Below are 13,852 nucleotides of genomic sequence, written 5' to 3'. Positions count from 1 at the left end.
TGTGGCATTCGGGGGCGTTCCGGGGGTGTGGTGCTGGCCCGGGGGTGTTCCAGGGGCATAGCCAAGGCCTCCGAACCAGCCCCCGGGCCAGGGAATGGCCTGCCGGTGTGCTCAAGTTACGCCTGCCCACTTTCTGAATAAAGGTGGGGGGTGATTTAGTTAGAGCTGGGGTGTGGGTTAGGTGGGGGAAGGGAGGGGAAGATGGGGGGGGGGGGGCGGAAAAAAGTTCCCTCCGAGGCCACTCCGATTTTGGAGCGGCCTCGGAGGGAACGGAGGCAGGCTGCTCGGCATGCACAGGTTGTACAATTGTGCACCCCCCCCCCCCCGCCACGTGCGCCGACCCTGGATTTTATAACATGCGCGCGGCAACCAAGTGGCCCCACTACAGTTATCTCTCTCACCAAATCCTGCGTTCCACTAAGAATTAAATCTAAAATAGCTCTTTCGTTTGGTTCCAAAACCAATTCTAGGAACTTTGTCTCTAGCATGTCTTGATGTTGCATTTACCCAGCCAATATTGGGCTAATTGAAATCTCCCATTACTGCACTGTCAAATTGATTAGCTTCCCTGATTTCTCTTAGCATTTCATCACCTGTCTGACCATTTTGTCCAGGTGGATGGTAGTATACTCCTATCACTATACTCTTACCCAACACACATGGGATTTCTACCCATATAGATTCTACTGAGCATTTAATCTCTTGAATGATTTTTATCCTGTTGGACTCTATACCCTCCCCAACATAAAGTGCCACACCCCCACCAAGTTGATCCTCCCTATCATTACAATATAATTTGTACCCTGATATAGCACTGTCCCATTGGTTATCCTCCTTCCACCAGGTCTCTGTGATGCCCATTATATCAATCTCATCATTTACTGCTATATACTCTAACTCTCCCATCTTACTACTTAGACTTCTGGCATAGGCATACAGACATTTCAAAGTGTGTTTTTTGTTTCTATTGACAACCTGGTTTTCAGTTGCTAGGGATAATTTGGAAATCTGTAGCTCAGGTGTTTCTTTACGTATAGGCACATGGACTACGTTTGCTTTTTTTTTTTTTTTTTGAAAGTATATTTATTGGTATTTTACAATAACAACAGCAAAGCATAACTCGTTCAACATCAATAGCAACAGTGCATAACAGGAACCCAAACAAACTACCCACCCTCCCACAGCTTGCTTTTGGGGGAGTCACAAAATAGCGAAATATTGAGACCCGTGCTTGCACCAAGAACCGAGTTAGGGGATAACATCCAGTCAGTGATTACCATTTGGGGTAAGAAGACTTACGGGTCGGCAACAACGTTCTCATCGTCTGTGGTTTGGCGCCAGGGATCAGGTACCCGGCCGGTGTGCGGCCCTAAATAAGCGGTAAAAGCTGCCCAAATTTTTGAGGTTTGTACAAGCCTCTTTGGCGTAGCTGTCGTCAGCAGGGCATGTTCCATGGAACACAAATTTACCAGGCGTTTGAACCATAGTTCATAACTGGGAGAACGCGCCTGGAGCCATTCGGCTAAAATTATCCGTTTCCCCACTAAACCAGCTTTAGCCACAAAAGGTTTCCGGGAGACGGAAAGCGTCACCAAAGCTGGAACATCCGTTCCAAATAACCAAAGGTTTGGGTGGAGCGGCAATGTGGTTTTCAAAAAAACTGAACAGGCTGCACACACCTGTCTCCAGAATCGGATTACCACTCTGCAATCCCAAAAACAGTGAAAATACGAGGCATGAACCTCTGCGCATTTTGGACATTGGGAAGATGGTGTGATTTTCATTTGTTTAGCCCGTTGGGGCGTGATATAACATTGCCAAAGAAACTTGTACTGTGTCTCTTTCAATATGATATTGTCTGACACCGCAGCCAAATCCATGAAACATTGTTTAAATTCAGAGAGGGTTAGTGAAAAAAGAGCCCATGGTGTCCATTTCTCATAGCAGGAGTCTACAGAGTGCGTGTCAACCAGTCGAAGAGATTCTTTATAATAATAAGATATGGCTGGTAGGCCTTTCCTCCCCACCTGAACAATGTCCCTGAGTCGTTGAACCGCAGGGGTGTCTGCTAGCAGAGGCTTCTTGGACTTAATAAAATGTGTTATTTGATGGTATGCGTAAAGGTCAGTATCGGGTAAGGAAAACCGCTGTTGAAGGGAGGCAAAGGAAAGGAGATCCCCAGTCGCCCCCTCATATAGGTCAAAAATGTAAGTAAGTCCCAGGCGTCTCCAGCGGGCGAAGGAACTCTCTGTTTTCCCTGGGGGGAACAAGTCATGACCAGCAATAGTGATGCATGAGGTAAGGGTACCCTGTATGCCCCCCAGTTTGCAGAACAATTTCCAGGTTTCCCAACAGGTACCCAACACAGCCTGTGGTTTACTACGTTTGCTTTTATTGGAGCCTCTCTGTTGGGATGCCCTAACTCTCGTTTTGTTAGTATCCTTCAGGGATACATTTCTCCGAACCATGCACTGCTGAGTGACTGTTGGCTTTCCCCCATCATCTAGTTTAAAAGCTGCTCTATCCCCTTTTTAAAAGTTAGTGCCAGTAGCTTGGTTCCACTCTGGTTAAGGTGGAGCCCATCCTTTCTGAAAAGGCCCCCTCTTCCCCAAAAGTTTCCCCAGTTCCTTACAAAACTGAATCCCTCTTCCCTGCACCATCCTCTCATCCACGCATTGAGACTCCGGAGCTCTGCCTGCCTCTGAGGACCTGCGCGTGGAACAGGAAGCATTTCAGAGAATGCTACCCTGGAAGTTCTGGATTTCAGCTTTCTACCTAAAATCCTAAATTTGGCTTCCAGAACCACATTTTCCTATGTTAGTGGCAGGTGTGATCTATCTTTGTAGTACTGAGAGAAATAATGGGACAGAGCCCATTCCTTTTTCTGCCATCACCTACTATCTAGTTTTACTATCACAATTGTCCATTTTGGGCATGATGTGTAAAGTGGTAAAAATTGAGATAGCACCTATCATTAGCTTACTGCATTAAGAGTTATCTTGAAACTATGCACAGAAGACATGTACTGAGCATAAAGTACAATTTTTGCACATGGTTTTTTTGTGAGTACAAATAGTCTCTTCTGCTCTTCTGCAAAATTTTTGAATATAAAACACAATTTGTGTACTAAAAAGCATATACAAACCTTATTCTCAGTGCACAGAACATGGTTTATTTGCAGAAACTTTGATTTGTGCACAAAGTGGAGCCAATTCTTAGTGCCATTTATCAACCTAAGGGGTGCCATTTCAAATGGCTTCCACCCAGCCAGCTTACTATTTATCTAGTTAAACTGTCATCTGGATAAGTGAAGGGCAGGATGTCCTATAATATATATCTGGCTAGCTATACCATAGCAATTATATTCAGCTGCACAGCCATGCCACTGAATACCGCAGCTGAATATTGGCCTTGTGTTTTATGCATATACATCCTGAATACAGGACTCTTGCACCATGAACTTAGTGCCAGGGTCTAACAGCTCAAGTAACTTTACTCTAGCTCTGACTCGGAATTAAATTTCCATCATTAAAAAAACATTAATTACTCTTGTGCCCTCTCTCACTTTTGTGGAGCAACAGCTCATGTCTTCACTGCCATGGGATTTAAATGGAGGAGTACTAATTTGTAAAAACTGCACAAAAAATGTAAAACTGTGTGCCCAGTGCATTTTATTACATGGCAAGCCTGGCTCTAGTGAAAATTGTGCCTGCTCCTTGCTGCTTCTTCATTTTCTTTGGTGCTCCAGACAAGCATATGAGGCAATAGTGGTGGCATCCAGCCAGTACTCACCAAAGGCAGACCCTGTTATATGGGGGCCTTTGTTACCTGTCAGTGGGCAACATTTATGCAGTTTATTTCTCAAAGATATGTTTTTCCTCAAATGGCCACCAGATGTCACAAAGTAGCATGTCACTATAGCCATCTGAAAAGCAGATCTATGTTTAGTCGTGAGCTTCTCGTACAATGATAAAATCAACGAGAGTGAGCCCATGGAATGAACACTAATATTGATATGTGACCAGTTTTCCTGGCACTGAACCCACACACCTACCTGAAGAATGATGCCCCCACTAAGCAGCCTTGTAATTTATTTATTTATTTATTTTGATTTTTTTCTATACCGGCATTCTAAATATTAATTAATATTAATTCTAAATATTTGCCACTTTATGGGGACTTGAGCTCATAAAGAATTCACAAGCCCTCGATTAGCTAGCTCAGTTTTTAGAAGCTCTTATTATAGCACCCGCCTGAAAGGAAGAGATAGGGTTGTGCCTCAACAAGATATCCTCATCAGCTTCATTGTTTACCAATAATTATTCCCATCATATTGTGTCTACTTGTTATAGGTATAGGGTGCTGAAGAAAATGAGATCTGGAATTTTGCTCTACTTGCTTCTATGGGTATTTACCATCCGAAACTGTGCTTCATAAAGCCTGATCCAGCTATCATGATTACTGTTACAAACAGGACATGGAAAATATATATCCACCGGATTTATCATATAAAGAAAATGACTAATGCAGTATTTCTCAAGATCTAATTTCTACTGCAGCGGATCGCTGTTTTCATCGACTTTTTTAAGTTTCACTGCTCCAATATATTGCAGTGGTTGGTTAAACCATGTCTGATATCCTCAAAGCACCCACTTTAAACCGATATTAATGCACATAATTTATTTACCCCTCCCCTCCACCGGAGGGCTGTAATCTACTAAGAGTGTGACATCACAGTCATCAAGTGACGGCATACCTGCAGGCGCCGACGTCCATGCATCACATTTACCAATAACAAAACCCCGCACACTCTGGTAATGTTCACGTCAGCGCTACGGCGCCACGCGACAGCCGGCTGAGCGCACCACCAGCAGCAGCAGCACGCGGGCAGCGAGATAGAGAGAGAGCCGCCTAAGCACCGCCCACCATCCATGACGTTACAAACGAGCCGGCCCGCGCCTAGCCACCAATCAGCTGTGTGCGTGGCGAGGAGGCACGAATGAAGCCGCCGAAGATCGGGCATTATGAAAGAACTAGCCCAAAGCACTTCCGGTTGGTCAGAGTGCGGCGAGCGAGGCCCGCGTTAAAACTCGTACGGAAAAGTTGTAATCCCGGTGAGGCGGCGGGGCCCGCTCTCGGGACCGGCCGGGCCCGCCGAGTCGGCGGCTTCCACCGGCCGCCGCTTTACGGTTGCTTCACGGGCCGCTCCCAAGATGCCTTGAGAGAGGAAGTGAAGCCATCTTTAGTCTTGACAATAACAAGAATTCCGGAGAAGAAAGTGGTGGAGTTCAGTCCTTCCCCAGTCTAAAGCTTGGGGGTGGTCAGGGGAAAAGAGCGACAAACACGTAACCGGACTAGCGGCGCGATCTGTTGATTAAGATTGCTAAGACTGTTTGTATTTTTTGTGTTTTCATGTTTCCGACAGGTTTATCTTCCCCCAACCCCTCAGTTCAGGAGGTCAGGCAAGCTTCTGATGGTAACAGCACCTCCAAAAAGAGAAAGTTAAACAACACGGACAAGGAAGACTTTGACCCTATCTCCTCTCCCAAAGCCAACTCTGCTTCTTCCACCTCTTCCAACCACATCCAGAAGAAGCTGAGGTTCGAGGATTCCTTGGATTTTATAGGACTCGATGTGAAAATGGCTGAGGAGTCCTCCACTTCTCAGCAGATTAAGAATAAAAGCCTTTTAATCTCCCCCATGGCTGTCGGCCACCATGCCAATGGACTCACCAAAGCTTCCACCGTCTCCAGTTTCGCCAACAGCAAACCCGGCTCTGCCAAGAAGTTAATGATTAAGAACTTTAAAGGTAATGCCCTGGCATCGTTTGCATGTCTCACCCATTCATTGCTCCAGGCTTTGTCTTCTCTCCCAACACACTTAGATAAAATCAAAATGAGTATGAAAAATTAATGCTTCTTTCCAAATTAACAATTGCTTAAAGGCAGCTATCTGGGAGATTCTTTGACAGGACTGGCATATCTGACTAAAATGCTTATGGTAAGATAGGACCTTTTTGTACAAGTAGAGAAACAGTCTCCATTTGGTTTCTATAGGATGTTTGCTCTTTCAGGCTTCAACATTGGGTCACTAAGTCATCATGCTGGGATTCTGTGTGTTCTATAGGACTTTAAAAAGTGTTACTTTAAAAGAGAACTATTTTGTGTATAATATATAATGGTTGGAAACTTATATATAGAAAATAGAGATATTTATTGTTACTTCAAAGATTTTTCAAATCTCTTGTAAGAACTGCCACTACCACTCCTCACTCTTCTCCCACTCTGGAAATGAAAACCTAAACATTTGTTTGTAAATGCTGACTGCAACAGTTTGACACTTTACTAGTAGGGAGTAATGCTTGAGATAGTGTTAACCCTCCATGCCATGAAGCAATTTTCTGTAGGATCTCCTACGCAGAATCTTACAATGCCACAGGTTTCTGCTGGCAAAATATATATTTACATGCGTGTTGTTTTTTTTTTTTAACCTAATTCTTCCTTCCCCTTGCAGCTGAATCAGAATCAGCACTGGGATTCTAGCACTACAAGCCTTTGCTCACGACTAGCCACAATTATTTTTCACTGTTTCTAGTCTGGTCATTGCAACAACAGCCCTAAGGCCATGAGCCATACACCAGGGCTCTTTCTGGAACCCTGCATTATAAACTCTAATTTCTTCAAGGATGACCATGGCAGCCTTTGCACCACCCCCGCACCCCCCTAGTAGGATCTGTGAATACTCTCCCTGCAGTGTCTCCAGCCAACTTGGGGTACAAATCAGGAACTTGCTGTATGCCAGTGCATAGTGCTGCCACTAAGCCACCAGGCTAGTCCTTATCAGTATTTACTGTTCTGTAGTATCTAGAAATTCTGAACTACATTTGTGGCACACTTGTGCGGAGGCAGATTTAAACTGTTCTGTTTTAGCTACCTTCTAATTTCCTGTTAACTGCTATGTTTCAACAAATCTAACTTCTCCATATATTTTTCATTAATACACATGGAACGTATGTTATTCTTTGCTTTAACTGGGGGGATCCTCCCCCAACCAACATTGTAAAATTACACGCTTGGCCAATAATAAGACTTTGAGAATCCAGAGTCTTATATATTTACAGCCTATCGCAATCCCAGTTAAGCAGCCAAAAAGAAGCACTAGGGCTTGTAAAGGTAGGGTAATCCCTGTAACAGATTGTATATACGAATCAGGGAGCACCAAAAAATCTGTATCCGAGGACAAGACCAAAATTGATGTCCCAAGGTGTCTGGCTCTGTGTTACAATTTCACACACATTGCGGAGGAGGAAAGCCCTTTGCTGTGGACAGTAATACTGTATTAAAAATTTGTAAAAAAACAAAACAAAAAACTCAGAGTAATAATGCTAATTCAAGATTTAATTTTCCCAAAACATCATTTGTACTGAGATACCGAAAGTGAAAGGGATATCTCAGATTGCCATCCTCTCAAAGCAAGCTCCCATTTTAATTTAGGCTTTGAATTATTTAAGAGGGTGTAGAGGGGAGAGGTTGTAGGCCGGGAAGATCTTCCACATCAAAAATATTAGCATTAATCTCTGCTTCGATTCCCAGTCTGTCACCCTTAAGGATTGAATGTAGTGCTTACTTGCAGATATGCAAAAAATTGCTTATCTAACTCCTACTGATCCCACGGTTCTTGAAGAGAGGATCTTGCCCCCTCTTCTGTTAAGTTCGCAATCCAATTTACCCTTTTTTGTGACCAAAGAGTAAAAACTCGGTGAGATAGTCCTGGCAAGAACTCCCTATTTCCCATCATTGGCAAAAATTGAGAAACCAGTCAGTCTAAGTGCAGGAGGAGACACAGAATTCGCAACGCTTGTATTACAGGAAGCGTTAGCGGACTGTGCCTATATTGGGCGGGCAATACAGAAAGTGTAGAGTGCAGAATATAGTTGGGCTTCCAGGGTGTCATCAACACCGATTCAAAGAACATGGGAGTATAAAATTGTGTCTAGCAGCCAGTCAACCACATATCGCAGGTTACAGGCCACATTATAGTATCACAAGTCCACCAATCCTAAACCTACCAATTTCCAGGGACGCATTAATTTACTTAATGCAATACTCTATTTACCATTTCTCCAAATATAATTTCGGATTAGTTTTTCTAGTCTGCATTCATCTTGTTTCGTTAAGTGACAGGGAATAGTTTGAAACATGTATAACCATGTAGGTAGAATAATCATTTGAAATAGATTCGATCTCCCTGCCAAGGATTGAGGGAAATCTCGCCAGAATAGCTTTTCTATTTCCTTAAACAATTTATGGAAGTTGCAGAATAATACCCAAGTAAATAAGACTCTGAGACCCATCGCATTGGAAAGGTCCCTTCCCAGGTCGTTCGTACTATATCATTTGTAGGTAACGCTTCATGTTTATCGAGATCCAGCTTTAACCCTGCTAATTGTCCGTAAATAGCAAATTCCTCCAACACAGCATGGAGGGAAGGTTGGGGGTCTACGATATGGAGTGGTATGTCTGCAAAAATTGCTAGCTTAAATTGCTGGGAAAGGCTTTCCCCAAAAGGCACTCCTTTTTAATATGAGGATTGCCCCGCAAATGTTGGAGTAGAGGCTCTAGAGTGAAAATTATATAGCAAGGGAGAAAGGGAACATCCCTGCCTCGTGCCTCTATTTTTGTTGTAATATTTTTTATCAGTTAAATAGAACAAGCACATGAAACAGCTTTTCCAAACGTAGTGTGTGAAGATACATGGAATAAATCTCCAACTTATGGATAGACATCAGTATAAGAATTTTGGACAGAGCTGTATGCTCAGAGAATTACTAAAGAATCACCTTGTTCCCACATCCAGTAACCCTTAATATCTGCATAAACCTTAATAGTCTGAGAATAATGTGGTAGATATATTCCTGCTGTCTATGGGGCGATATCTTGAAAATTAGTTCACGGTTGCCCTGTGTATTTAAGATAATCTGTAAAAGGGTGCCAAATAGCTTTGCATTTGGCATAAGATTGTGCAGATTCTCCCCTAATATGAGTTCTTTCTAAAAGATAAACATCTGCTAATGTAGTTATCCACCTTTCTACAGAAGGTCCTACTGGTTGCCGCCAGTACACGAAGATTAATTTCAGGGCTACTATGCAACCTTTGATAAGGAGCTCAGTGTGACTAAGAACATCCAGAGTCGTGAGGCGTAATTTCCCAATAAACAAATTCTGAGGACCATATATCAGTAGGTAATGCTGTCATACTCCCATAGGTAATGAGATAGGGAGGCACTAATCTCAACAGTTCAAGGTTGGAATATGCTCTGCAAAGGCTCGATTAGGCCAAAATACCAGTCTGTGGAGGATTTTAATATGCACTTCCCAAAAGATCCCCTTCAAGGATCTTAACACCAATTTATCATTGTCCTCCAGTATATTAAGATCCCTAGACCATTTCATGGCAAGGGGTTTGAAAATTGATTTGCCGTTTATAGATTGCAAAAATGTGTACAGTTTAGACATAGATAAGGAGGGTGAGAACAATGAGTTTTAAGTGCTGATATGGGCCACTGACAATATGATTCCAACCCTCTGAAAGGACCTTCCTAATGTAACTTCGGATTTGCATATAGGAAAGAATCTTTATCATCGAAGGAATAAGTATCCATATAGTATGCAAAAGAATGCGGTTCCCCCACTCTTATATCTACCAAGAATGACACCATGGATAGACCATGTGCCCTTATTATTTGGGACAATCTACTACCCAAACCCACATTAAACTGAAGGTTCCTCTGAAACGGAAGATATAGAGAAGTTTGTCATGATAGACCAAGAAGAGACCTGGTTTTCTGCCAGGTCTATCTCATGGCTTTTATCAATAATAATTGGGACATATCAGTAGCAATTTCACTTGCATTCGCATGTATAATATATTTAAGACTTAGTGGAAACACAAAGGCATTCTCCACAGCAATTACAGATCCCAACTTGATCGGTTGTATGGGGGAGGAAGGGAAATAGAACCAAGAGCTAAGAGAAATAGATAAGTATGAGAGAGAAAATGTGTGAAGCTTGCTGGGCAGACTGGATGGGCCATTTGGTCTTCTTCTGCCGTCATTTCTATGTTTCTATGTTTGCATTAGGCTAGCCAAGTTATGTTTGTGTATATCTGCAAAATCAAGACCCCCAGTATCCTTAGGTGCAATAATAATTTCAAATTTAATCCATGCTAGACGACCTTGGCAAAAGAAATTAGCAAAACCTCGCTGTATAATCCTAAGGTCATTTTTAGTAATGATGAAGGGAGCCATTTGTAATATGTATAACAGTTTGGGTAGCAGAATCATCTTCACTAAAGCCATTTGGCCTAATAGAGACAAGGGAAGGCTAGACCCAACTAGTCAAGGACTTGTTAAAGTCCAAGATGAGGGGGAAAATATTAAGTGAGTACCAACACCGTGAGAACCTATGAATTCTAATACCCAGATATTTAATTGAGTCTCTTGCCCAGCTAAGAGGAAAATGTACCCAATTTGCTTTTAAAGTCTCTGGTACATCTATAACTTCAGATTTCAAAAGATTTAATTTCAATCCGAAAAAACTCCAAACTTTTTATGGTGTGTCAGACCCTTGGGAGTTAAGATTTTGCATTTGATAATAGCAAGAGCATCATTTTCAATTCCATGGACCCTATCTTTACACCTATTTCTCTATCCCCAGTCAAGGTGAGTATGAGGGGCTCTAACGAGATGATATATAATAAAGGGGATAAGGAGTATCCTTGCCATATGCCTCTTTGAAGATGAAATGTTGGAGATGCATGGTCATTAACTCTGACGCTTTGGGATTTTTATATAAAAGGCTGATAGCCTGAAATATTGGTCTCTTGAATCCAAAAACCTGTAGTACCCTCAACAAATATGGCCACTCTGCACAATCGAATACCTTCTCCATGTCGAAGCTGACTAAAAGTGGGTGTGCTAGAGAGAATCTATGACATGCATCGAGCACCAGTAAAAGGCGTTTAATATTAGTATTGGTTTTACAACCTGCCACAAATCTAGTTTTTTCCGGGAAAATGAGAAGCGGCAATATAGGTTCTAATCTGTTTGCGATGATTTTCGCATAAATTTTGACATCCTGGTTTAACAGAGAGATGGGTCTATATGATCCTGGTTCTGTGGGATCTTTGCCCGGTTTTGGTAGAACTATGATGGCCGCTTCAGACATAGTGTGAGGGAGGCTTTCTTTTAATATCGTATGATTGAAAAGAATATGTAAGGTTGGAGTGATTTGAGACCATCCGGTCCTTGGGATTTGTGAAGTTTTAGCACTTTCATTACCACTAGAACTGCTAATGTAGTTATCGGTTTGTTTAAGCTTTCCAGATAAGTAGAAGATACCTTAGGAAGATGAAGCTTCTGTAAGAATCCCTCCTGAGTACGAGCATTAGTGTTTTCAGATGTGTATAAGGATTTATAAAATTCTTTAAAGATATCTGCTATATGGGATGATTAAGTGGCTAAATTGCCATCTTGGGCCCAAATAGAGTTAATGAATTTGGATACCAGTTGAGCTTTTTTTTTTTTTTTTGTGTATATAATCTTTATTAACAGCAGTAATACAGATAACCATGCCCACATTCAGGCAGAAAAGGGAAAACAATATTCAGAAACCAATACAATAGCATACATTGTATACACCCCCCAACAGATGGTCCGCGTACAACGATAGACTCCAAACAGATGGAACTGAATTTCATGGATGCAAAACTAGACATACAGAGTGGGAGAACATAAACACATACTTGCACCACCCTGCTAGATAATGCCCGAATGGGTGTAACAACCGGTACATACTGCACATTTTTCCCCGGCAGACCAGTTGAGCTTTTATCATATTAGCCAACAGGTGGCCTGACTTATTGCCATACGGGAATAGTTTTTTGACGATACATAAATATCGAGTCTCTTGCTTTCTGATGGAGAATGTCGTTTAGTGTGCATTGAGTTAGAAATTTCTTTCCATATCGATAATTGGGTACTGTTCCAACAATTTTTGTAATATTGCATTTATTTCCCTAGGTGCAAGATTTGATTGTTGCGGGATTTGCGTCTAAATGCTACAAAACTGATATCTCCCCGAAGGACGGATTTGGCCACTTCCCAAAACAAAGTTGGATCATTAATATGCTGTTCATTCTCTTTCGCATATATGGACCAATTCTTAATTAGAAATTCTTTGAAAGAGGTATCCATGCAGAGCCATTTTGGCATATGCCAATGAAATGGGCTGGGGGGTTTGTGGAAAGTGCTATATTGCAAAATACTGGGCAGTGGTCAGAAATAAGTAGGTTCCCAATCTCAGCTGAAATAACATTAATAAACAGGAAGTCAGAAAGTAAAATAAAATCTGTTCATGATTTAGTGGGATGGGCTTTCGCAGAGTGTGTAAAGTCCCTTTCTCCTGGATGTAAGATTTCCTAAATATCTAAAAGAGAGAAATGATCGCAGAGAAATTGTACACCTTTGTTTCCCCAGTTTTGAGATTGTGGTTCGTGCATCTATTTAATGAAAACGCAGGCGGGTGAGTCCCTTTGACCCTTACATTGGCCTGGGGGTCCTGATACAACAGATGAATCACTTGGACAAAATAGCCCTCTATCCGAAAAGCCCATAGGGTCTGAAACACAAACTCCCATTCTAGGCTGTCAAATGCCTTTTCCGTGTCTAGGCTTAGTAGAAGAGAAGGCATCTGAAGCCATTGGCATTGCCTTATAGAAGCTAGGATTTTGCGTATAGTACGTATCGCATATCGACCACCTATAAAACCCACCTGTTCTTCCTCAATTAGTCCAGGCAAAACCCTAGCCAAACGAGTAGCCATAATTTTAGCTAACAATTTCACATCGAAATCCAATAAAGAAACTGGGTGGTATGAAGATATGAGGATGGGATCTTTCCCAGGCTTGGGGAGGACTATTATAGCCGCACAATTGGAGGAAAGAGGGAAGCACCCCAAAGCAATTAAAGTAGTATAAGCTTCTCTCAATGGGACATCCGCCTTAGTCAACAGTAGTTTATAAAATTCAGAGGGCAATCCATCTGGTCCCGGGGTTTTTAATAACTGTCTCTCCTTTATTAAACCCTGTAATTGGATAGGATGATTGAGCTGGTGTAATTTTGAGAAGCCGGATGCCTGCAAATATTCTCCTATGTTTTGTGGGAATCAGCGAATGTGGTACACAGAGTTTGGTAACATTCTCTAAAAATCTCACATATCTTTCCTAGTATTCACCAACCTTCCCCCTGGGGTTTGTATCGCCGTGACATATTTATGGCCAGCCCGTTTTCTTGCTAAGTTAGCCAAGGATCTCCCTACTTTATTGCCATTTTGATATAATTTACAGTGATAATAAACTAGAGTTTTTTGCCTTTTTGGTGCATTTAACGCCACTTGAGTTGCCAAAAATTTAGTTTTAGAGTCTTCAGTGGGGTAGACACTTTGCGCTGGGCTATGGTATAGGAAATATCTCCTCGCAATACCACTTTTGCAGTTTCCCAGTACAAGATCGGGAAACTGTTTCTGATTATTAACACAGTCATCCCCATTTCTTTGAAAAATTTAGATTTTTTTTATATTCCACTTTTCACACCTTTTTTTTTTTTTAGCACTTCAAAGCGGATTATATTCAGGTACTGTAGGTATTTCCCTATGCCCAGAGGATTTACAATCTAAGTTTGTACCTGAGGCAATGGAGGGTAAAGTGACTTGCCCAAGGTCACAAGGAGCAACAGTGGAACTTGAACCCTGCTCTCCTGGTTTGTAGCCCGCTGCTCTAACCACTAGGCTACGCC

At 42.1% G+C, this 13,852-nt stretch overlaps 1 protein-coding gene across 2 annotated transcripts in view; it reads left to right on the top strand.

The window, feature by feature from the left end:
* Nucleotides 1-4,864: 4,864 nt before the first annotated feature.
* CUL4B (cullin 4B) overlaps nucleotides 4,865-13,852 on the top strand; it is a 200,492-nt gene continuing 191,504 nt past the window's right edge. Inside the window, exons 1-2 of one of the 2 annotated variants that reach the window (XM_029607853.1) lie at nucleotides 4,865-5,052; nucleotides 5,426-5,809. In XM_029607853.1, coding sequence (XP_029463713.1) covers nucleotides 5,025-5,052; nucleotides 5,426-5,809 — 412 coding nt within the window. In that variant the 5' untranslated portion in view covers nucleotides 4,865-5,024. The other variant, XM_029607854.1, reaches the window with a different exon arrangement.

Source organism: Rhinatrema bivittatum, chromosome 6 (genome assembly GCF_901001135.1).
Source record: "Rhinatrema bivittatum chromosome 6, aRhiBiv1.1, whole genome shotgun sequence".
NCBI lineage: Eukaryota > Metazoa > Chordata > Amphibia > Gymnophiona > Rhinatrematidae > Rhinatrema > Rhinatrema bivittatum.
The sequence above is the reverse complement of the archived record's forward strand: the minus strand, read 5'-3'. Positions and strand labels throughout refer to the sequence as shown.